The sequence below is a fragment of the Scatophagus argus genome, chromosome 14, assembly GCF_020382885.2.
Source record: "Scatophagus argus isolate fScaArg1 chromosome 14, fScaArg1.pri, whole genome shotgun sequence".
In the NCBI taxonomy this organism is placed as follows: domain Eukaryota; kingdom Metazoa; phylum Chordata; class Actinopteri; family Scatophagidae; genus Scatophagus; species Scatophagus argus.
The window spans coordinates 5,848,538-5,874,300 of NC_058506.1; the positions used below are offsets into that span (position 1 = coordinate 5,848,538).

A 25,763-nucleotide genomic window follows, 5' to 3' on the forward strand; every position below is an offset into this window, starting at 1 on the left:
GAGGAGTCAGTACTCTGTGGATTCAACCGAGTAGGAACAATTTATTTCACCCTGTCAGGACATCGACCGACAAATGCGGCGCAGCCTTCAGTGTGCCTTGTCGTCCACAGCTCACAACCCGCGGATTTACAATCAACGATTGACATACAATTCTGTCCAGGGATACATTTCTCTCCCATTGCTATACTTTCTAAATATGAGGTGAGTATAAATCGCTAATATGCAGCAAAGCAACATGTCTAATTAGCGCGCTATTTAAGCGCCCCGGTCTACGCTGAAAATCTGCTTTGCAAGATGGCGACGTGGTTGAGAATTCAAAGGTGAAATACGGGCTAAGTTAGCTAGCTAGCGACAACAACAACATCTTAAACGGCATGTTACCACGCTGAAGTGTTCAAGTAGCATATGTTTGTTGACGTGTTTAATTGTGCATATTTTGGTGCATTTCCGGAAAAGCTCTCTGCTGTAGAAGTAGACCCATCCCCCAATATAAGCTACAAATGCAATTGCGTTTATATTACAGTATCATGCTAAAAGACAACAATAACAAGACACAGCAGCAGTATTTCTCATTGTAAAGCTGTGTATGAGGCCGTGAAGTTTACCATGATATATAGGTTTGCATAGAAATCATCAGGAATACGGCTGTAAATTATTTTTATGAACTTCACTGAACACTTCACCGTGAAATGACGAAAGCTGACCAAAAGCTTTGCAATTTTTATAACCTGAAACTACATCCTCTACACCACATCGGAAAATACGAAGACTTAAAGACTTTGGGGATGGAAAAGACAGAGGTAGGGGAACACCCAGGAGCGAATGTGTTGTAGCCACATTTTCTTTCATCTGCATTCAAGCTTCATCTTAAAAGAGAGGAGATAGGGATACAGCTGTGTTTTGAAACGGTTCATTAAATGATTTATTATGGATTTCTTTGCAAGTTGTGGCAAAAGCAATGGTAAGACATGGGAAACAGGGTATGGATAATCAGGTCACTAACCCGGACTGACAGAACTGATTTTCTTGGTAAGCATGTTAATATTATCTTGCTTACCCATTTGTTTAAAATAATAGATTCATGCATTTAATGTTTACTAAACAGTAATGGTGCTGTGACACAGGCTTGTACCCAAGAGGTCTGCCCTGTTTGTCTTTCTCTTTTTTTCAATGGAAACACAGAACAAATGATGTGTTGCAATACATGAAGCAAAATTGCAGGAGCTTTGCTAAGGTTCATGACATGAACTTGAAAGATGACAACACGCCTCCTAGCAGTATCAGTGCAACAGTTTTGGTAAATAATTAGCAACCATGTCAGGGTAGAGCTCAGGTTCTTAATTTTTAAGCATTCTTTTAATTTCATTCAATAATGTTATCAATTGCAAGCCACAGGTCAATTATTTTTGGTGTATGAATTTTACTCAGGGATGAAAATAGTGTAGGAGCAAATTAGATCAAGTTTAGAAAAAGGAACAGTGAAAGTAAGATGTAAAAGATGGTTGGTGGAAGTAATATTTTAAGGCAACTGGTGTGCTGTTGTGTGCTTGTTCACCGTTTCTGTGTTTTGTTTTGTTTGCTCCTTATTAATAATTTGCCTTAAGCGGATTTATTTTCTCTTTGGCTCAAAGCCAGAAGGTGCTGCTTAAAATGAGATGTGGCATTATCTGCATTGAAGAACCAAATTCATGACCCATCTGGTGTTAGCTCTGTGTAGAAGACGTGAGACACAATAACCTGTGTTACAGCTTTTGTGGTTTACAAAGGAATATTGCGAAGTTATGTGATATTTAAATAGGGAATGGAAAATGTAAAATCAGCTGTTTTGTTTATTTAAAAACAAAGTCTACCAACTGCATTGGCTGTTGGTGGTTAGTTTGTCCTACAAGCTACTTGGTAGAGATATATTTTTGGCATAATTTCTGAAAATGTAAAAGTGAATCACAAATTCTGGGAACCACCAAACTCTGCGGCCTGCAGACTGAAAAAATTAAACAGCTCCCACCCTAGTTATGGCGGCAGTGGCTGTAACATTTCCAACCCTGATGTTAGTGTCATAATGTCTTGGCACATTAGTCAAGTTGTAAATCTCACAGATGTAGAATAAAAATGACAGAGCCAGCAGAACACAGATTCGTGTGATGGATTCCTATGAAGAATAACTAAAAGAGCCCAAAAATTCGGTGAGGTTTCTTTCAACACGTTTTCTGTATGTGGTTGGTAGCACATGTGTGTTACTCAAAAATAAATCGGACCAAATACAAAATCTATGTATTTGTTCAGTTGCAAAGATATCAAGTGTGTATGTTTATTTTGGAGAACAGATATTGATCAAAAAGTGTAAAAAAGGTTCCTGGCTCTGTCCTGACTGATTTGTACATTGCTTAACTGTTTTAAGCTGACATGATATTAAGCAGCTAAAATAAACTTAATAAGGATAAGATTAACGGTGATAATTAACTTAAGTCTTTGTCATTTGGTAACTTCCAATAAATAGAACAATTTGTGTAGGGGCAAGGAAAAATTAACTTTTGCCAAGTAGATTTCTAAGCCAGTTGCCTGACTGGCAAGTAGGAAAAAACCCCATCAGTACTGCACTCTGTAACTAACACATATGTTTAAATGCAAGAGGATTGCTTTGTTGTTCTTGGATATCTTTGTATTATTTGCCAGTGAGATGTTATTCTGAAGTAATAGCAACATGAATAGAAAGTTGAAAACATGAACACTGGCCAAATGATCAGTTGGCTAAGCCCATAAAAAAAGTTTGCAGAGACATCTGTAGACATTTTTATTCTATGTTGTATAACAGGTGCTCTCTTAAATATCAGACAAGTTCTGAAATATACTATGCAACCTAATGTATTTGTTTGTTTCATTGATTAAAAATATTTAGAACATGTTAGTGCAGACTAACACTATTGTTAAGTAAATGTTTACCAGAAGCGCAAAAAAAAAAAAAAAAAAAAAAAATCAGGTTATCTGCTTTTTACTTCGGACATCAGAAATTCTCCTCTCTAAATATCGGTATCAGCAGGGCCACATTTTGATGCCACACGGAATGGTGCACAATATTCATTTTTTTCTGTTCATTTGAATGACCAGGATAACTTGTATATAGTTGTTGTTTACAGCAGACTGTAAACTTGAATACTAAGATACTATACTTCACAGCAGCCATAGCTTCTACAGTCAACAATACAGAAATAAGTTATAAGAACTACAAGGAAATAAAGATGATGAGAGAGCGCGCCTGGATGTGTGCTAGAGATATGGCCCACGACCAGTTAATCATATTTTATGTTAATGAAGTGCAGTGAGGACGTTTCATAGAGGAGGTGAGCATATGTATCGGTCTGTCACTGTTAACAAACTCCGGTCTTCAATGCAGTTTAGAATCTTTGCTGCTAAACCACCTAATTGTAGAGTGACATGAGGCACGTTGACACTTCTGTCCATATTCTCATGCTCCGTCTCTCTCCATTATAATGCCTGGTTTTTGGGGGTGCAGCACCCTCCTTACATCCTACCTCCTACATTCTGTGGTCGTGGGTACAAGCCTTTGAAAAACCCATACTGGTCGATCCCTGGTTTAACAACCTGCATTTACCTGCATTTTTGTGCCTACACAGTAAAATAAGAGCACAGACTGGTATATTTTGAATGTGATTTGAACTTTACCACCTGCTCTGGCAACAAGAGCTCATCTCAGCTCATGCTTTAGGCCTGTGCTCACATACACGGAAACAGAAATACTTTGGTCAATAAAACCAGTGTTTTAACAATATACGATCATCTAGATATGTGGCACCCCCCCATGCTTAAGTGTCTACACTTAAGGCTTAATAGACCACACATTGTTTCCTTTTCTACACGTTCTGTCTGGTGCTGCTGCAGCAGGTCTCTCAAAATGCTGTATTTTTTGACAGTTACTAACCAGTGTCATCAGTCTGCTTTGGCATGAATTCATTTTACTTGGTTCATTCTTCACTGGGACTTAGAAAATCTGTTTTGTGTTTCTGTCTTGGTGCAGGTGGTTCGTGTCTCTGAAAATGGTCTAACTAAAATCTCTGATCCGTGAAGTAGCAGCAGCCCGCTAGCACTGTGCCAGGATGTCTAGTAGCTCGGGCTATCCCCCCAGCCAAGGGAGCTTCAGCAGTGAGCAGAGCCGATACCCGCCACATTCTGTCCAGTACACCTTCACTGGCACACGCCACCAACAGGTAAAACCTTCCCTCTGCATTTTTGTATATGGGTTAACACTTGTCTTTATCTTTGTCGTAGTTGTCTCAGCACTCCCAGTGCTGTTGGTTTTTCCATGTTCACTTACTCAGAGACATTTGTAGGGGCTTGTGTTATTCCACTGTGCAGTGCGTTTGAGGTTGGAGTTGTCACCCATGCCTAGTCAGGATCAAAGCCTCTGATTGGTTGACAGACTCAACCCAATGCATCATGGGATTGACAATGGCCAGATAACAAAAACAATAATAATAAAAAAACAGAGAAGGCATTCAAGGGTGAGTTTTGATAATGATTTATGACTGAAATTATACATTTATATTATTAGAGGTTCAAAAAGCCCCAGCTATTTAAGGCTGGATTCACTTTTTCTGGCTATAGCTGTGTTGAGATGTGGCAATGGAACTGTTCTGACCTGGTATTAGCATGCATCCTGAGAGATCACAAGTGGACAGCTCCGTGTACAGGTGTGAAAGCTCCTAAGATGTCTTGAGGACACATTTGAGCTCTGATCTCTTAGTCCACATTCAGAGACAGTCTGGGTCACATATGATTTCATTCTGTTAGCAGTGTGTATGCAAATGTATCCTGGGTCGCACTGAAGGACTGCCTACTCAGCTGATGCCCTCTGCAAAACAAGGAGCCACAACAAAGGCATAATGGTTTTCAGCTGTTTCCATTTCCATTTGGTTCACTATAGTGCAAATGACATTTTTGAGCTGTCTTATCTGCTAAGGTAAGCAGCAGTTGTTTGTGAAGATACTGTGCATTTCAGCTGATTTCACCACTGAACTAGTAAGCATTGGCATAAACAGTAAACAGTAACCAGTACAGGCTTCTTTTCTCCCTGTGGAAAAGTCCCCACAGACCCCTTAAAAATTGCTCGGTTTTGTGAGCTGTTGAGTTAGGAGAAACTGTACCTTCTCGTAAATTTTTCAAGTGTTAAACATCAAGTTATTTCTTTGTGTTAAAAAAAGCATTGTGTCCTGAATTAACGGACTCAAAACTGTTTGCTTGTAAATGGATCACTCAAGGGCGTATGTTGATACTAGGTCTTAATAGGGTCAGTGTGCCCACTGGCACACAAGTAGCAGATATGCATAACAGTCTGCTCTTTGAAAAGGTGAGCCATTTCGAATACATGAAGTTGTCAGCACAGAAATTGCTCATCATTGACTTCAGTTGATGGAAGACACACACACACACACGCACCACTAAAAGCAATGGCAGTAATGCAATAACAACGCTGATCTGTTTGTTTTTCGTGATATAGTCATATATTTTAGTAAACACTGCAGTTGAAAAATAACTGTAATAATAAACAATCATCACCTGTCTTATTCTTCAGCTCACTGCTGTCTTGTTACAGTGGTCTTTCTTCAGCCATGGTGAAAGGCTTTGGGTTGGGGAATAACTGGAAAGATTCTTCCCCTGGTGGCAATTCAAAATAAATCAGTATAAAACTGTGTAGTTAAGAGATAGAGAGCCTTCTTAAATCACTTGTGAGAATAGTCATGAACATTCAGGTAATAGAAATTCACCATGGTCAACTAAATCATATATCATCCCATCCTTGTCGGTGGCATGGCCATGTTTGACATGGTTTCAATCTATGGGTTCTCTGTTGCCTTAGTCTTGCATAGCTAGACCTATCTCCACTGCACTGTGTCAGTGGTCTGGCTGCAACAGACACTCATTGTGATACAGGGGTACAGACAAACACTCTGGCTTGCTTGTATTTCTTAAAAGCAGTTGCAGTCATCTTGGGCATTGCTAAGCCAAGAATGCAACAGTGGTGTCCCTGCAAAATAGTGTCGGTATGAACTTGTTTTACACATGCATCACAAAAGATGAGGTTAAAGCTAAAAGCTGTTGTTGAGGTTTGCACTGTTAGTGACAAGGCTGTGGTTAGGATAACTTGCCATTTTTGATTCGTCAGTTAATGAAGAAGAAGGCATTTTTTTTTAACAGTTTCAGAGGAAAACAACATGATTACAGTTTGAAAATGTTCTTTACCCATAGGTTTACACAAACTACAGGTTATGAGCTTCTTTGTGTTTTGTATCCCTAATATTAAGATCAGTCATGCAGCTATACAAAGTTTGCATAGTATTTAATTGTAGCTCACTTTCCAGTTGCTTGTAACTTTGACTCGTGAAAATTTGAGAAGTTTCTTAGCTATTTTGGATGACTTTCTTCTTAGAAGCTTACTTTCACAGAAAACTGTCTGCGGTACAGTTCTGGGCATTTGGATTGTTTGCTTAAATCTGGGAAAAAGCTGGAATTTTCCTGTAACTGCATTTGCTTGTTCAGGTTTGTTTGGAGGTCACACTGCTGATAACATTTATGTGTTTGTTACCCAATAGTTGTCTGATAAAAGCTTTGGATTATTAAAACAATTGAAATAAATTTTCTTGACATCTGCAAAATCCATTTCAGTTTGCCCGATAGGGACAGTAATATTGGGTTTCAGTAATTTCATTGTGCCCTGACTGATGAGCTTTTTGAAAGAGGGGTGAATTGTTGCCTCACTTCCTGGCCAGCCCTTGTTGTCCTATTGTTTCTTCTTTCTGGTAAGCTTGGACATGATATTATGGTATTTTGTTCTTACACAAGTCTTTATGGGCTTCTCCTCCTGTATTTACTGATACATGTGTGAGCCTTGTAATTTTAACAGAGGGGTATAAGCACATTTAATTTGTTTTTAATATTTAGCAATTTGACCTCCAAATGCCAACATTGTATCTATGTCTTCCTTTTAACTGTAGTTGTGAAGGTCATTTTACTTTTGTACAGCAGAGATCATACAGGAACAGAGGAGGGTGAGGGTGTGGCATACAGTAGGGGTCCCTGACTGGCCTCAAACTGGGGGACATTGCAATGAAGTGGTCATTGCCTTAAACCCCTAGGCCACTGTGATGCACATCAGACAGCTTTTAACAGTGCTTACAATCAATAATTAATCAATGCAGTTACTTTTGGTAGTTAGGGGAGACTAACTTGAGACTGAAAATTTATACATCAGGTCCCAACTAGTATAAAGTATGAATGAAATAGCAAGTGTAGATGGCTGTGTTGATAGGAAGTGATGTATGTATGTTGCATTAGATGCATGTGTCGCTCAGCACAGAGAGGACATTGTTTCTCTGTAAGCATGTTTTGGTTGCTGCATCTGTGAGGTGCATTGTTACAGATATGCCTCTGTAAAAATTCATGATGTTTTCTTTTGTGGTCAACAAACCTATACGTTGCACCCCACCTTTCTAAAGTTGTTTGTGGTATGCACCTCACACCTTCAGGATTTTGCCGTCCCAGACTATCGGACTCATATGCAAGATCCACAGGGTCGGAGAAGACCATCTTTACTGTCTGAATTCCACCCCGGAACTGAAAGGTAAGGGCTTCACATCAGAGATCCATCTTTCTGCCAAAATATCTGACAGATGATAACCTTATTCTCTTTTGTGCTATCCTGGTAGATTTTTTGTAGTAGGCTCTGTATTGTACAGTTGTTTTTCATTTTTCACTCCCTCAGGGATGCTGTCTGCAGATTAGTTTGGGATTCGTACTTCTAGACCACCAGATGTAGCTTCTGATATGCCTGTGAATTTCTTGTTTACTTGTGCTCAGGCCTCCAGAGAGACGTCATGGTTACGAACAGCAGTTTCACTCCATCACATCTCAGTCTGAGCATGAAGCCTTGGAGGCTAAACGCCCTCGCATGGAGACTGTTGCTGAGGCCCACATCACCCGTACCCCTCCCACAGCCGGGGGTATTGTCCTGCCCATAACCCATACAGTACAGGACAGTCTAAGAGCCACTGTGGAGGTCAAAAAGGTGGGTCATGTCCCTCTCCACTTACTTTTGCAAAGTAAAAATTCACAATTGATTTAAGTTTTTGAGTTGAACTAAATGGTTTACAGCTTTAATACTTCCATAGACCTCTCCTTATAATGAAAAAGATTTTCTTACTTTCTTGTCGTACTGTTATTGTCTCATTTGTTTTATGTCAATAAGTATTTATGTATACTATTTGGAAATGAAAATTCTCCACCACAAGGAAGAACCTTCAGACAAGGTTGCAGGATATTTGATATGCTTAGAGCAAATCATTTGGTTTTGGAATATCTTGTGTGTAGTTATTTGGAAGCTCAGTGTCCCCTTTTGGTTTTTGCTAGGAGTCTCAGTTCACTGTCAAAGTGGAGTCCCCGTCCCCAGGAGGACCTATGCTGCACATGGGAGAAGAGCAGGACACGTCTCCCTCCAAACTATCCAAGGAAGAGCTGATCCAGAGTATGGACCGTGTGGACAGAGAGATTGCCAAAGTGGAGCAGCAGATTTTTAAGCTGAAGAAAAAGCAGGTTGGTTACCAAGTAAAACCTTTTGTCTCTGAACATGCATCAGACACAGTGGATGTTGTGTTAGAAAACCTGTCATGACCAAAAAGTTCACTTGTGGTTTTAGTGAAGCAATAACATAACTTATGAGAGACTGAAGGATGACTAAGAGTTTGTTGAACCTTAAACATAAATAGGTTATTGCAATTATTACCATGATTGAAGTTGTAAAGGTCTTGGAGTTGTTTAGTGTGCTATTGCATTTTGAAAGAGCAGGTTTGACAGTAGCTTTACTTGAAACGGATGTTTGCCAACTTTAGTCTGAATGTGTTCAGGTATCTATTGTTATCCGAATAGTATGTTCAGTGACACTTCAATCCAGCTAGAGTGAGAACAGAAATTTTGTTAAGAGAATGAAGTGACATAGACACTCAGAACTGAAATGACCAGTTGATGTTGTGACAGTGTAACAAGTGATTGTCAATTAGGTCAACTTAATTTGTAATATTTGCAAAATCTGAGTTTTGATAGTTTTCCCGGAGTCTGGTGTTAATATTAACAGGCTCTACTTGATGTTGGTGAGAAGACTTATGCAAAGCCCTGCAGACCAGCTCGTTTTCTCAGTGAGGAGTTTCAGTCAGCACACAGAGCTCTGGCTTGCACTTTGTCTGCATGAACAGGGTTTCACCTGGGCTAGTTGTGTCCCTCATCTGCAGTGCTGTCTGTCTGTCTGTCTTTTCCCGAGCTGCAGGGTTATTTTTTCACAAGCCCATCTCCCCATCTTAATTAGCTTGTTTTTAATCTAGTTTATGTCTGCTTTCCTCCTGATATCGTTTTTTGCAGTTCGATCTCATTAGATGGGAATGTACAGGAAGAGACTGCTTACTCAATTTTACTCAGAATACTCAGTTTTTTAGTCTGCATTTTCCTGAGTTTTTAGGGATTTATTTGCTTGTTTGAGGTATTTCAGGAACCCATGATCTGTTCCCTGTAACCCGTTAGTTTACATAACCTTTAAATTGTCAGCATTGACCTATCAAATACTCACCAGTGCAGCTTGTCATCAGTATTGGCCTCAATGGCAGAAAGCTTAGTTCTGTTAAAAAAAAAAAATTGTACTTGAACAAACCTGTAGAGAATAACCCAATCATCATCATGTGGGCCTTGTATATCAGAAGCTGAGATCAGCACAGTGTTTTCCTCCTTTTTCATACAGAAAGGAATACAGATAAAATCATATGAAATTGGTTTAATTTGATCATGTATATAAAAAATGGGGTGACTGTATTTGTATATGTGTATTTTGTGTGTTTTTTCTCTTGTGCTATTGGTCAAAATGTTTTGTGTCGGGGTTGTCTCTTAGCAACAACTGGAAGAGGAAGCAGCAAAGCCAGTGGAACCAGAAAAGCCAGTGACCCCTCCTCCAGTGGAGCACAAGCACCGCAGCATAGTCCAGATCATCTATGACGAGAACAGGGTTAGTCATCTGCAACAAATCGTCATCTCATCTCCTCAGTTCTCTCTGGTCATTTTGTTTGTGTTTTAGACGGTTTCAGCTATTGTTTTATTTGTCATCTCTGTGTCCTCAAAGCTGCAAGATGTTACTTTTGTTTTTCCACTGGCCTGGGTTAACCCGCTTAAATCATGTGGAGCCTCGCCAAGTTGAGAAAACACATGCATTTACACTGTGTCCTCACAGCAGGGGACAGCCATGGTGACCATAGCCAACCAGTGACAATCTCCTCTCTCAAACCAAGCCATTTAACACGAAACTGGTGGTTGAGCCAAGTGTCTTTAAATCTGTCTGTGTTCAACTCTCAGTATTTTAGTAACTTCTAACTGAAGCTCTGTATTGGGAGTTTATTTCAGTGTTATGTGCCTCTCCCCACTTTCAGATATCAGCCTTTTTAACTGTTTAAAGATGACTTTCATCTGAACTGGGTTAAGTGACTGCTGATTCAAACTGAACATTTCTTGCTGCTTCTGTTTTACATTTACGTTGTCTGCAGACAAACCAGCAAGAGGGTTGTACAGTGGTGTAGTTGTTAACAAATGTAATGTTTCTATTAGAGGATTAACAGAACATCTTTATTTATGGTGCTATTCTGCAATGAAAGAAAGTGGTACATAGGATGAGATGTGGCCTGGATGTTTGTGCTCTGTGCAAGTATCCCGCCCCTGTGGAAAAAATACCATTTGTCTTAGTGATGCTTTAATATTTAGAAGTAATATTATAGTAATATTCAAGGAAATCTGCTATTGGAACATACTGGAACATCTTGTGGTTTTTCCATGTATTACAGTCAATGATGGTAGAAAAAAAAAGTAGTTTTTACTGCTTTGTATTTTTGTCATATTTGTAAATGTATTTTTGTTTTAACTTTTTAAAGCCAAGAGTACAGCGCATTAAACCAGAAGTCAAGGGCAATGGCAGGCCTATTTATCTGTGTTTCAGCTGAACAAGTGGGAAGTGAGTGTGTGTATGAGGTCACTATAGTTCATGTCTGTCAGACAGTGTTGTGGTAGGAGAGTGCTGGGACACGCCTTCCTTCTCAGTCAGCCATTAACCCTTTCTGCTGCAAAGCTGCTTCAGCACTGCATGGTATTTAGTGTGCCAGCTGTGGTCATTTGTCTCTGTCTGTGTAGGCCTATGAAAAGGGCAGAAAAGAGTTGTTCAGCATCATTATGATGATCTAGGAAAACTTGTTGCCATCCCTGTTAATTATACTGCAGTGGGAACATTCTTTCTTCTGGTTTTTATAGGGGTTTTTTTCTTCTATTGTGCATAGCTGTTTTCAGAAACATTCAGCTTTTTACTTTTGTAATATATCAGTTGCAGAAGCTGATTCCTGAGAGCAAATCAAATGTATCTAAAAATGATCAGATAAGAATCAGTATAGTTTATTCAGGATTTAAGGCTATCATGGGCTTCAGAAGCTTTCATGCTGTAGCCACTAAAAAGTTTTATAAATATTGTATTTCTATGAATATGGCCCTCATTGGATTTTTTGTCTGAAAAGGTTTTGTTTTTGGATATATGAATGTGAACTCTGGATAGATAGATAGATACTTTATTGATCCCGAGGGAAAGTCTCTCTGGTTCTTTTTTTTTTTAAAACATTATTTTTATTTTATATATTTACAGTTTCATTCATACATCCAGAATCATATTCATCATGTTATCTACCGTTTTCTCAAACTTTCTATACAAAGTAGTACTAATAAGGACATGATAACAGTTGGAACACAACAAAAGGAACAGAAACTATAATGACAGAAAACATAAAATAAGATAAAATAAAAAGGATCAGATTGATAATGTGTATTTGATTCAAAATGTATGTAGGGGTTTCTCATCCCAATAGTATACCCATGGCAGTGCTCCACCTTTGAAATATATCTTTTTGGAGTCTCAGGGAATAGTTTATGTGGTGGTTGTGTAGTTTATGGCATTAGGAGATATTTTTCCCTCCTCCTTCGGTGCCTTTTGGTAATAAACCCAGTAAAGCCATTGTTGGGTCCGCTGTAATATTTCTACCAAATACATCTTTTGGTGTTTCAAACACATCTTTCCAGAATGTTTTCAATTTTGAGCATTACCAAAATGTGCGGATCTGATTGCCAATGTGTGGGCTACAATTTCTCCAATGTTTATTTAAGTGTGTTGTGCCAAATTTAGCCATAATTTCAGGTGTCCGAAAGAACCTCATGATAACCTTCCATTTAAATTCCCTCCACACATTAGTTACCAAATGTGCTTCAGTGCATATTTCTTTTCAACTTATCCGGTGATCATGTTTGAGTTCATTTCAATTTCCCATCTCTCTTTTATTTATATTGTATTATTCAAATTCATGTCCAGAAATATTTGGTAACAACAATTTCTTAATTTCTTATCCAATTTTTTTATTTGTACTTTAATCAAGAATTCTTCAGTTAGCGTGGACATAACACCTTTGGCCCATTCCTTGTTTTTTTTATAATAAGAAATCCCTTATTTGTAAGTACCAGAAGAAAACTGTGTTTGGTAATCTAAATAGCTCCAGTAACTACAAATGATTTTAATTTCCCAGCATCATGGAGTTGGTGAGTCTATTTTGACCATTTTCTAAAGCCTGTATCTGTTTTAGAGGGTGCAAAATCACTTAGAAATCCAATATTTGTGAGGGCTGAAATTATTTTAGGCAGGCCAAATGTTAATTTTATTGTCTTCCATATTTTAATGTGACTTTGGCCCATACACCCATATTTATTTCACTTGGGTGGACTTCTAGGAATGGAAAGGCATGTAGAGGTCTTTCACATTAACTCTTTTCAATATTGAGCCAGTGTGTATATGACAGGCCCTGAATCCATATTGTGAACAGTTTTAATTGCGCAGCCCAAAAAATAATATCTGAACTCTGGCTCTTTTTTCTAGAAAAAAGCTGAAGAGGCCCATAAAATACTGGAAGGTCTTGGTCCTAAAGTTGAGCTGGTATGTGATTTAATGTTTAATAATGTTTTTGCTTTGAGGAAGAGTTAGAAGTTAGATATTACTGCTTGCCTGATAGCTAATAATTAATCCAGTTCCTCTTTCTGCTCTGCTTTTTTCCTCTCTTAGCCCCTGTACAATCAGCCATCAGACACGAAAGTGTACCATGACAACATTAAGACGTGAGTATCTGCATTTTCCCCATAAATTCATTTTATACACATCTGTCAGTCTTGCAAAGTGCAATAACAGTGCAGCTGATTTGATGCTTACCACCCTTTACTACCAGTTAGGAACCATCTTGGAAATAATGCTGACCTCAGCAAGATAAACCCAGCTGATAATTCTGTCTGATCTGATTACTGAGTCACTTGATTGGGTTGCCTTACTGACACCAGGGAGAGTGATTGAGAAAGGAAGTGAAAGGCCGTACTTGTGTCTGTGTTAGGTGTGTTTAAAGTAGGATTGTGTGGGGGTTGAAGGCCAGACCATCTGTGAACAAACCCTTATCAGTGTGTACCATGAGAGTGTCCCATCTGGCTCAGTCTTTTATCAGGACAGAGACCACCTCTGTGTGAATCCGCTGTACAGACCAAACTCTTGGGGTTGGCTCTCTCTTACTCTCTCCCCACAGCCATCATCATGTGTAAACAGAAAAGTTCCCAGTATTTTTGTACACGCCACAGTGAAAATAAACAATGAAATGTCCATGATGGCTTTTAGAGGGGTCGATGTAAGAGAAATCAAGCTCTGTCTCACAAAGTATTTTCAAAGGTGCCCTTGTACTATACTTTCTTTTGTGCTAACAGGATGTTCTATGCTGAATTAATAAGTTTTTTCATTGGGTATTATTTTATTTGTTGAGCAACTATGCCTACTTGTTAATACAACAACAATTTTGCTAATGAAAACCGTAATACCTTCATTTCACTCAATAAGAGCTGTTCTCTTTTAGCAACCAAGTCATGCGGAAGAAGCTGATTTTGTTTTTCAAGAGGAGGAATCATGCTCGTAAACAAAGGGTAAGTGCCCCTGCTGTTAGGAAATCTTGGCGGAAGTTCCAGGTATTTCTTTCTGTTCTCTGGACGCCACATTAGCGGCACCACCCATTCCCATGGTTAGTGTAACCGTCACATCATACCCGACTGTCTGCACTCATATGACCTTGGATGACCAGAGAAAAAAATGTCTGTAGGTCTTTGAATGTCCATGTTGCAAAATGACAGGATGTTAAGGGGCTTACTGAACTTTTAATCCTCTTTTATATGAATATAAAAATAACACCTAATTTCTGATTTCTCTGCATAAAATATAGAAAGAAATGTACAAATCAGTTCAGCTGAGGTTGTTTGAAATCTCATTAGTTTTGCAGGTGTTGCAGGTGACATAACCAAAGTGTTGAACAAATAGAAATTTTTATCTGATGGTGAAAGTAAAGGGATCGCTAAAGTTACTATTATTCATCCAAGGAAATGAATCTTGGAACCACATTTCATGGCAGGCCATCCAATAGATGTTGAGATATTTCACTCTAAACCACAAAACACAATGTCACGCTGGCACTACAATAAAAGTCAGGAAATCAACAAAGTCACTAGGCTATTCTCTTGAACCAAAAATGTCTGAAAAATTTCACGGCAATCAATTCAATAGCAAGCTGAGACCGACATCCCTCTGGCAGCATATTTAGCATGGCGAATAAAAATAATGCACTGATATATTTACAGTGCAGGAAACGCCTTGGTTTCCTCTGTTTGTTGAAAGGCATTGTGTGGGCCAAGAACTACTTTTATAAGCAGTATGATAATAAATAATGTCACATCAAAGAAAAGATCTGAGGAATTTACTGGCCAAATGACTGTCTGTCTTTCTTATCAGTCACCAGTGATTTAAATATTTCAAAATCACCCTATGTTGAAACGTTTTGCTCTTTGTATTGCTACAGCTCAGTGAGTCCCACCTTTCTGTGGCTGTTCCATGTCAGGGTCAGACAGACCTTTTGAACAATGGCAGAGTGCACATGGCTTCATGCCAAGAGGAAGGTGAATTGTTTGCCCCTCACCACAGAGTGGAAATGTATTGTCCTCCCCATGCAGAAATTTTTCCTTATATTCACTGGACATTTTAACTCTTAGATCTTGAATGTACCTTGCTTTTAAGTTTTTGATACCCTAAAAATTTGATTATTTTTGCCCCATCTCCTGTAGATTCATAATTTACAAGACAAATTATAATTAAATGTATATGTACGTATTGAGCTAAGAATTGATTATGAGCTTTAAAAGCTGTAAGTAGACTAGTTGCATGAGAACAAACTGTGCCTGAGCCAGGACACTGAATAAGGCAACATGAGAGACATAAACTCACAACAAATGCAGCCGGTTCTTAAACAGCGAGCACTCTCTTAACTCGGTTCACACCTCAAGTTTCTGTAATTATGTTTACATTTGTTTTCATATGCTTCTTTTCAGAGCTAAACAATGATTTCACTGACAGTTCTGTGTAAAAATAAACTAAAACATGTAGCTCTGGGTAGCCTGGTGGTTACATTTTGCTCTCTTTTCATTATGCACTTCATCCCCACGACACAGCTCAATCCATCCTGGGCCTGTGACTATTACTGTGCTTCATTAAAACCTGAGAATTTCTTCACCATTCTGCATGTTTTTGTGTATGAGATCGTTTTTTGTAAATGCTAGCCTTTATTTTAAGTAATCTTTTCTGGTGTAGCATAGCAACAGAAGATAACAGAAAATATATTCTCTGTTGATCTCCTGGCTCCTTGTATTAGCCTGAAGTTCTTTTGGTAGTGACTCACACCCACTCCTGATACAGCGTTTTCCATACTGTGTGCACAGGAACAGAAGATCTGCCAGCGCTATGATCAGTTGATGGAAGCGTGGGAGAAGAAAGTGGAGCGAATGGAGAACAACCCCAAACGCAAAGCCAAGGAGAGCAGGACACGGGAGTACTATGAAAGGCAATTCCCTGAGATCCGCAAGCAGAGAGAGCAGCAGGAACGCTTCCAGAGGTAATGGTCTTTACCTGGTCACCTATGTGACATAGCGGTACTGTTATTGTGCTGCAGTATATATGGTTCTTGGTTTACATTGATACAAATCACTTATATTGACTTGTATTGATATCACTTGTTTGGTTCTTTGGCCTTCCATAGTGCGTTTCATTTATTATTATAATCAGTGTATTGAGTATATTAGTACTCAGTGTACTAATCATAACTGTAAATATGCACCATCACCAGTTCAGTCAGCCCAGTTTTGCATATTTAAACTACTCAATTTTATTGACCAAAACCCAAAATATTGTGTTTATTATTGTAAGAACCTGAGGATTTATAAAGCTTAATCAATCAAATTAAGTTATTAAGATATTACTCTAAGATACACCATTATGATATTGTAAGTTGAACAGGCAAGTATCACAACTGGTGTAGATTATTTCTCTGTTGATCAGTTAATGTATCTCATATGCATCATATATAGGTGTATAACTTGCCAATGGAAGGATCGTAACTGAATTTCTGTTTGCTGTTATGGTGTCATTGCCCATCACTGTTTCTGTTTGATATTGGTAACACCAGAGTTTTCTGCCTGGAGTAGTTTCAGAGATTGGACAAAATTGAGTCCTGAAGTGGAATAAAAGCTTGTATTTCATACAGAAATGGCCTTTTTTGCTAGCAGTAGATTGACCGCATCCTTTGAAAAGTGACGTAAACATTTTCTGTTCTTCAGTGATGGATCTGCTTGATGTGGGGAGGTGATCAAAGATGGAGGGAATCAAGTTAAATCATATTCACTTGAACAGTCTTTTGATGCATTAACAATAATAAGTTAACCAGAATTTTAGCCACAACAAGACATTAAAATTGTCTTCTCCATTTTTAAGATGTCTTTTCAACTATCAGCTCAGTGGAGAACACTAGGTGGTGTGCGGTGGCCTACTTTGAGCAGAAACATATGCTGTCTGGATGCCTCTGGAAAGGGTGCGAGACAGGGTCAGGGTCCAGCGTCTGGTTGTTCCTGGCGCTGATGCTTTGTGCTTTCACTGAAATCTCCAAGCAGGAGTTTGCATGTCTGCACTGTTTATGCAGACTGCTAGACCGTAAAGGAGGAAGGAAGTAATAACTGGTCAAAGAGACTATTTCATTCATTAATGGGTACAATGATTCTGTTTGTTAATAGAGCTTTGAATGTTCCAACAACTTGTCTCCTCTCGATCATAATAACAATTTGACTATGGTTTTGGTTGGAAAAGACACAACGCGGCATAAATGATCAAAGTGTGGAGATGTGATTTCCTCTTAGGAGAATACAACATAACTGTCTTGTTCTTGTAAAATATACATACCTAATTTGACACTTAGAGTATATGTGTGACATTGTTACACTATTGTAACACTATGTCCCTGTTTTCTGTAGGGTTGGACAAAGAGGGACGGGCCTGTCTGCAACAATTGCAAGAAGCGAGCACGAGATTTCTGAAATCATAGATGGCCTTTCTGAGCAGGAGGTGAGTACTGTATAGACTGTCTTTAAAGTACATTACAGTGTAGATGTGAAACTACATACCGAGATGTACAGCCCAAATGAGACCTAGTTTGTGTTTTCTCTGAGTGAGAAATCTGCAAAATGCCAGGGAACAGATGGTTGGTTTATTGAACAACGTCGTGCATTCTCTGCTAGACTAACTGGCCACTTTCCCTATTTATGTTCCACAGAACAACGAGAAGCAGATGCGACAGCTGTCAGTCATCCCTCCCATGATGTATGACTCTGAGCAGAGGCGAGTGAAGTTTATCAACATGAATGGCCTGATGGATGACCCAATGAAGGTGTACAAAGCCCGGCAGTTCATGAATGTTTGGACTGAACATGAAAAAGAGATCTTTAAGGAGAAGTGAGTTGTTTTTCTTTGTTTGTTGATAGTTTGTCCCTGTAAATCTGTTGGTTTATAAGCATTAATGCCACCTTGATTTCTTACTGATATATTTTTAGCTTTGGCACATGAATAACAATATGCAATCACTTTCAAGGTTTGTCCAACACCCCAAGAACTTTGGCCTGATTGCCTCCTATCTGGAGAGAAAGGTAAGCTTCTGTCTGTATTTTCAAACATGACAAAATAAAGAGCAAGATGTCATATCATTGATATTTTTTGGGTGTTAAATTTAAGATAAATTCTGCTAAAGTCAAATACAAGACTACTGGGATTCAAGACCTTAAAGCTCTGTGATAATAAACAGCATTATTAAAAACTCTGCACTCAGTACATATTAAGTCCACATGCCGTGTCTTGATGTTTTTGCCAGAACTAAAATACACGGTGGTGCAGTGGTTAGCACTGTCGCCTCATAGCAAGAGGGTTCCAGGTTCGAATCCCAGTATGGGCCCTTCTATGTGGAGTTTACATGTTCTCCCTGTGCCTGCGTGGGTTTTCTCCGGGTACTTGGGCTTCCTCCCACAATACCAAAAACATGCACATTACATTAATTGGCTTCTCTACATTGCCCCTCGATGTGAGTATGAGAATGTGTGGTTGTCTGTCTGTGTGAGTTGACCCTGCGATTGACTGGCGACCAGTCCAGGGTGTACCCTGCCTCTCGCCCATAGTCAGCTGGGATAGGCTCCAGCTCCCCCGCGATAAGCGGTGAAAATGGATGGATAATTCCAAACAAACGTTTTAATATGTTGCCTTCGGTTTCAATGTCATGTTTTCATAATTACAAACCATGTCTTGTTTCAGTGTGTTGCTGACTGCGTTCTTTACTACTACTTGACCAAGAAGAATCACAACTACAAGACCCTGGTGAGGAGAAACTATGGAAGACGGAGAGGAAGGAACCAGGTAAACCTGATATTTAATGAAACGCTAAGTTTGTTTCTTCTGTTGTTGCTTGTCTTTCCTTCTTTGTCATCAGAAGATGATAAAGTTCAATTCAAATCAAGAAGAGTACAAAAGGAGTTTGCAAGAAAAACAACTGTCAGGTGTGATCGTTTCACATGCTGAGTTTGCCTGACTCGTTTTCCACACGTGTTCCATGTCTCTTCATCGAACTGACAGCACATTTTGTGTGTGACAGATGTATGTGCCACACATCTCTCCAGTATTAAGTGCTAAGGATTTGGCCCCTACATCAGTGGCAATATTTGTGTGTCAGAATCAGTAAAACAGGAAGCAAAACGCTCCCCACCTGTTCTTGAAATATTGTGATTATAGCTACAGTTTGATTTCCTTTTTTGTCAATACTCCCAAAGACACATCAGCATTATCTATAAAACATACAGTGTACTTCACCAAATACTGTTGGGTATGAATGAAGCAGAGTATTTAGTCGTACACAATAGGGTTTGCTCACATTCTGGAAAATATGTTCAGGGCTATGAAAACTGATGCTGTCGTACCCAGTAAATTAACATTTAGCCAAGTTTTGAGCCAAGCTTAACCAAGACTGCCAAGATACAGCTGAGTGTGACAAGCAGTTTGACTACCCTGTGTAGAGGATGAACTAGCAGCAAAGGATTTTGTTTTTTGGTGTGTAAGGCCATCTGTTTTGACCATCAGTATGCTTTGCTTTTTCAAAAATTAGTTTTCATATTATATTGGAAGCAATTAATTAGTTAATTCATCTTTTGGCACTGAAAATTAATTGGTAACTACTTTCAAAATTGGGTGGCTTTTTGTAGTTTTTAAGTAAAAAAGCCAAACCTTCATTCCACATTTATTTTTCAAATACAAAGGCAAGAGCAAGGATAGCATTCACAACATAAGGACACCTACACATGCTCTTGGTTAGCAGATTAGGTGTGTGTATGTGTGTGTGTGTGTGTCTCCATAAGAATATTATGAATACATACAAAAAGAAAGGGAGGTTGAATGAGCTATAGTGCTGTCACTGAACAGTTTCACAAACGCTGCATAATACAGAAACGTAAGAAATAATTTCCTATTTTTTCTAATAATGTAGGTGGAGATGAATTCACAGCTGTCTGCCTGATCCTATTTCTATTTGTACTGCATGTAACTCCACAGAGATGTATTTGTCATAGGTTCAAGCATAGAGACAAACTGGAGCCGCTTCTGCCTTTAAAGCCTCAATGTGTAATCACTGTCGGTGCTGGAATGTGAACTTTGCAGATGCCAAAGTGAAAACTATAAATGGACAAATACAGAGATATGTTGTCGTACCCAGGTTGTTATTCCTGACTTAATGTAATTGTTGTCTTGCGTCTAAATTCAGCACAAAAAGATGCACTGTCTGACAACCCAACACTGCGTGGCACTAGATATTGATTTCACTCATGCTGTTGGATGTTTTCTCGTTACTGGGTTTTCCCTGTGTCACAGTCTCGCCCAGGACATTCTGTCTCTGTCATTCTGTACGTGTTTTCTGTGCAACACATTGGGTTGACTGCAGACGAGTTGGAGTTCATGATAACATCTTGAACATAAAGGTGTTTCTTCTTACTTTAGATTATGGACCCACTAGGAGTCAAGAGAGTGCTTGATGTTTTCTTTCACACAGAGAGATGAAATGTCTTTGTATTGACAGCTTGTGAACTCATGGTAACTGATTGAGGAAATGCTATTGCTGTGTTCCTATAATATTGTTTTTACTCTGTCATGGAGTGGGGTTTCCAGGTTGTCACATTCATGTAAAAGTGTTTGTGAGAAAGTCTTTGCCGTAATTTTGAGATTCTGGTCAGTTAGTGACATTTCGAGAAACACATAAGGATGCAGTGGATTTCCCAGTTAGTGGTGTGACTTAACAACTGCAGTTTTGAGTGAGTAGAGAGAGTCATTAGAGAGGGAAGGAAGAGGACAGAGTGTGCAAAAGCAAGAGCAGTGGAATGTAGGGCGAGTGAGTGAAACTGAGTGAAAAAACCTTCAACAAAACACAGTCAGCGCTGGCAGCTTATCCGCTGAGTGTGTGCTGTTGTTTTTTTCATTTTCCATTTCCTCTTCTGTTCCTCTGAGAGAGTGAGAGAGAGAGAGAGAGAGAGAGAGAGAGAGAAAAATTCACCCCTCTCTGAAATCACTGAAGTGGTTCAGCCCAGCCATCTGACAGGCCCAAAAAACTCACTGTGCTGCTGTGAGTGCCAATCAAAGAGGAGTACTCGGCAGGGATTACCTTGAGTGACCCTGCATAGATTAGTGCGTGCATGTGAGATGGACAATTCTTTGGGCGGCTTAAGCGGCCTGATGACACGCTTTCCCGGAATATGTGCAACGGTGCCGTGGCCCAGCAGCCCTTCTAAGGAGCTCTGCTATGGTGCTGTCCTGCCCCTCTACTGCTACCGTATCCACCGCTATGGAAGTACTGGAGGGTAAACTCACGTTAGCAAGACCAGTAAGCTGTGGCTCACAGCAGAGCAAAGAGGTTTTTATGACCAGCAAATGAGCTTGCAGGTATGTCCCACGCTTTGAAACCACAGTTTTTGCTTTTTTAATTGATACCACACTCATTCAGTTTACTTGTCTTGTGTCTTCTTGTTTTCGTCTGTGTCGTACTTTCTATTGCTCTGTTGCTTGGGCAGTTCCTCTCCTTAGCCTACGTATTTACTTGAGGCTTATAGGAAGTCAAACTCCGGCTATTTTAGGATAGATTTTCTAGGACATGTACAGGCATGGTTTTATTTTATCTGTCAAGCCAGGGATGCGTGGAATGCATGTACATATGTATTTGTACTTTAGGATAGGGAACTTTGTCAAGAGAAAATGTAGGAACTAGTTTTTAATGTCATATTTTACCTTGCAGGGAGTATTAGATTCCAGACACTATCAGACAGCTTTGTACCTTTTCTTGAGCAGATGTACTTCAAACTTTGAAGTGTCTGTCCCCTGTGTCAGTTGAATCTTGATAACTGTACCTCTGATCTAAATGTTTTTTCTGACTTGGCCTGTGAAAACACAAAAAAAGACAACAATCAATTTTGTATTCCTAGCATTACACACTCTTGTGGAAGCCTACGCAGGCTACACCCCCCGGTGTGTCTGCAACCACTCTATTGGTTATTTTCAAAAGCAGAAGTTGCGCCTTTACTGTGTGGTTGTGTCTGAGTGTTGTCTTGCTCGTATTGCTCTTCTCTGATAAAATCATCTGTATATTTCTGTCGTCTGGCAGCTTTATCCAAAATGTGTTTTTTACAGTGAAGGAGCTTTTCCAACAACATTGTTTTCTTTATGAATCTTTGCTAGTATTTGTACTAGACTGTTTATATGGCAGTCTATTTAGGATGAGCCACATTTCAGTGTGATATTTTATCACTCAGTTATTCAGTGTTTATTAGTGGGTGATATTTATCTATATTAGCACTGAAGGATGTATAGTCACTCAGTGATTATAGATATATATATATATAATTATATACAAGTTCAATGTTCAAAGTTAAACTTTAACATTTTTTTTGATTTCCAGTATTTGACCATGAAAAAAATAGCATTTTCTTATTCCAGGTGTTGTAGGGGTGTGTATTGCAAGAATCTGGTGAGAGGATGTGTATTATGAGACAGGGGTTACTATTTTATGATACTGTAGGCAAGATGATATATTGTTTCATAAACATGTGCTGTTTGTTTTTATGCTAGCCATATATTGTTGTCTCAGTTGATGTTTGTTATTTTGTTAATATTATTGTTTAACCTTTTTGACACTATACATTCATCATAAGAGCAGAACTCTCGACAAATTCCAGAATAAGAAATGTGCAGTTGTCATTGGCAACATTTTATGAGTTGAAAAATAAGACATGAAACTGAAATTTTTGGTTGTTTTTATGAAGTCTATGAAAATGTTACTGAGAATATATTTCTTACCTTTCTTTATTTTTCAGTTATTTTTAACACTGAATTATTCTCCTGTGACTGATCATAAATTAATGTTACCATCAACTGCATAGTGCATTCAATCTAAAATGTAATGTAATGTAAGCTGTATACCATGAGGTAAAACTGTTGCTGCTGTTACATGTACGCTTACATTAGTGCTTTTATTTCCTTTTCCCACCTTTTATGTAATTCCATTATTGTAATATATCAAGAGACATTGTGTCTCTTGATACAAGAGAGACACATACTATAACTTCAATAGTTTTAGTGATTGTGTCATTGGCTGATGGCACCAAGTGTAATGAATTGCAGGGGTTGAAGTGAAGCATAGTAATAATTTAGTAGATTTTTCATTTCCTAGTCCTTCAGTGAAATTGCTTGAAGCAAGAGTGAGAGATTCCTCTGGTGGCCTAAGTTCTGTGGTAGGAAAGGGAAGATTGACTTGTGGCTCTGCCATTTCCTAAATCAAACAGCACTTGTGAATCAGCAAAAGAGGGGAGAAATTAAAACTCTCAAAATATTCAAGCCAGGTCAGGAAAGTGCTTCATTTCAAAACACTGAAGAACCACAGAACCACAGGGCCTCATTGACTTTTGGAGAACATCTGTGTGGAGGCTCTTTACGCTGTGTGGGAGAAGAGGCAGGAATGCCATGGCTCTCTGACCACCTCCAAAGCAAACACAAGCACTCCCCAACCCAACCAGAACAACAGCTCACTGAAGTAGACGTATGGGGAGAATAACTGTGGACTCCTTTGCTAAAATGTCTCTGAATTGTCAAGTGCCAAAAACATGCTTTGCAGACTACTGTTGGCAGGAAGTGAGTCAAGAGTTTAAATCCTAATCCAAGTTGATGTGGTCCTCTCTGCATACATCAAGCTACAGTATGAGCTCTGAATCTGCAGGGCTTTCCTTAAAGAATTGAACAGTGCAGTGGTGTCATTGTATTATACTGTATGACTTAACTATCATGTCACTTCCAAAATATTATTACTATCAATATCTTCCTCCTATTTTGTTATACAACATCCTAAATATGAGTTAATGCATTTTTGAATTACTTAAGGTCGCAACATAATGTCTAGAAATTCTGCTGACACCTCTAATTGTCTGCAAAAATAAATGCAAAAGTTAAAAACGACAATATTGACAACAAAAGCAAGAAACAACGACATTAACCATATCTCAAATTTTTCCCTTTATATACAGTTGATTTAAGCATAGAGTAAACTTAAGATAGAATCACATGCAGTTTTCTTTCAAATAGTATCGATTTGATTTTGCTAATCATGCAGCACCTCTCTTCTGATTATTAGCTATCTCTGGTTAGAGCTGGCTAAAGCAGCAACTTGCTCTAATTACTTACCGACTGTTTGTGTGAGGTTATAGAGCACTTCCGTATCAGACTTTACTGTACAATACAGCAGCCAGACTCCTCCTGTCCAGAATAATGTTGTTGTAAAATGCCCCCCCCCCCTCCTTTTTCTCCCTCTTTGCCTCTGTCCATGTCTTTTGCCTTTACCATTGAGTGAAGAACATTCCTTGGCCCCATCTAGTACCAGCATGGGATGTTTGGCTTGGCATCGCCCGACTAGTTCCAGCAGCTAGTTTCATGAAACAGGCAGGAGGAATTCTGCATTCTGTGGTTACCGCGCCAGCAGAAATGATAAAGAATGTTGGTCCGTCCTCAATTGCACTGTTAGACCTATTTTGTACCGGTGCAGTCGTATTTCAGTATTCTGACGTTATATATAGAAACTAAAACATTGTACATCATTGACTAAGCCTTTACATTTAATATACCTTATGTCATTATAATGTATTATTTTCATAAGACATTTTTATTGGTTGTATAATAATTGAAGTTCAAGGAAATCCACTATTAAAAAAAGTGGACAGTGTTTCCAAAGTCAGCGAGTAGTAGTGTTCATCTCAATATTGTCCAAAATAATCATGATTGTGATTTTTTTTTTTTTTTTTTGGGCCATAAATGACCGACTTTACCAAGCTGTTCAGGTCCATCTTCTGTTCCACAATTTTAAAAGATTCTCTGAGCTCACAGGGCCAGTGCAATACTGTTATACCGTCAGAAGATGTCTTTTGCTTGATAGCATGCAGGAAACCCAAAGCAGGAAATAAAACCATAGGAGGCATGTAGTTAAGGGTGTGACGCAGATATAAAGATTTGACAAAAGTATGTTATAGTCTCTATTATGGTTAAGTAATATCAAACTGGTTAAAGATACATTACAGCATGGCTCTTTCTAAAAAATAAAAGTGGTTGTTTGATGTCTTAAAACATATTTCAGGGGAGGTTTTTACATCTGAATTAAAGCATTGATATCACTGAGAACTTCTTTGTATTTTTCATTTCCGCTTACCTCTAGTAACCTAAATCATCTGTGCTAATCTACACATTGACCTTTTTTTAATGTTTCAAGGAGAAGTGTCTTATTATTTTCCCTTTGTGTTTTGTCTTTAGCAAATAACACGTCCCTCACAAGAAGACAAGTCAGACGACAAAAACGAAGAGGACAAATCTGAGAAATCCGAGAAAAAAGAGGACGAGGAAAAGAAGGACGAGGAAGAGAAAGATGAAAAAGAGGATTCTAGGTGAGTTGTGAATAATTGTTTGTCCTCATATCACTGTAGTACATTCTGGGGTTCATAAAATGTGATAGCTGTAAAGGTTTGTTAGATTATATTTAGGTGCTCCGACTTAAATATTAATTTGATTATCTGCAGCTTGAGTCTTCTAATGCTCTTATTTACACATACTATAAAACAGGATGGTATTTGAAAGCCAAATAGTAAAAATTTTGAAAATGAACCTGTGCTGTCACAGTTGTGTGTATCAGCTATGTCAA

At 38.7% G+C, this 25,763-nt stretch overlaps 1 protein-coding gene across 4 annotated transcripts in view; it reads left to right on the forward strand.

The window, feature by feature from the left end:
• The first annotated feature begins 47 nt into the window (after positions 1 to 47).
• Positions 48 to 25,763, forward strand: part of ncor1 (nuclear receptor corepressor 1) — a 52,657-nt gene continuing 26,941 nt past the window's right edge. For all 4 annotated transcript variants that reach the window (XM_046411053.1, XM_046411055.1, XM_046411056.1 and 1 more), the window contains exons 1-15: positions 48 to 201; positions 4,034 to 4,223; positions 7,539 to 7,633; positions 7,870 to 8,077; positions 8,419 to 8,601; positions 9,941 to 10,054; positions 12,998 to 13,054; positions 13,181 to 13,233; positions 14,007 to 14,073; positions 15,910 to 16,082; positions 17,491 to 17,581; positions 17,790 to 17,968; positions 18,105 to 18,159; positions 18,815 to 18,916; positions 25,379 to 25,509. In XM_046411053.1, coding sequence (XP_046267009.1) covers positions 4,113 to 4,223; positions 7,539 to 7,633; positions 7,870 to 8,077; positions 8,419 to 8,601; positions 9,941 to 10,054; positions 12,998 to 13,054; positions 13,181 to 13,233; positions 14,007 to 14,073; positions 15,910 to 16,082; positions 17,491 to 17,581; positions 17,790 to 17,968; positions 18,105 to 18,159; positions 18,815 to 18,916; positions 25,379 to 25,509 — 1,619 coding nt within the window. In that variant the 5' untranslated portion in view covers positions 48 to 201; positions 4,034 to 4,112. The remainder of the gene's footprint in view (positions 202 to 4,033; positions 4,224 to 7,538; positions 7,634 to 7,869; positions 8,078 to 8,418; positions 8,602 to 9,940; positions 10,055 to 12,997; positions 13,055 to 13,180; positions 13,234 to 14,006; positions 14,074 to 15,909; positions 16,083 to 17,490; positions 17,582 to 17,789; positions 17,969 to 18,104; positions 18,160 to 18,814; positions 18,917 to 25,378; positions 25,510 to 25,763) is intronic.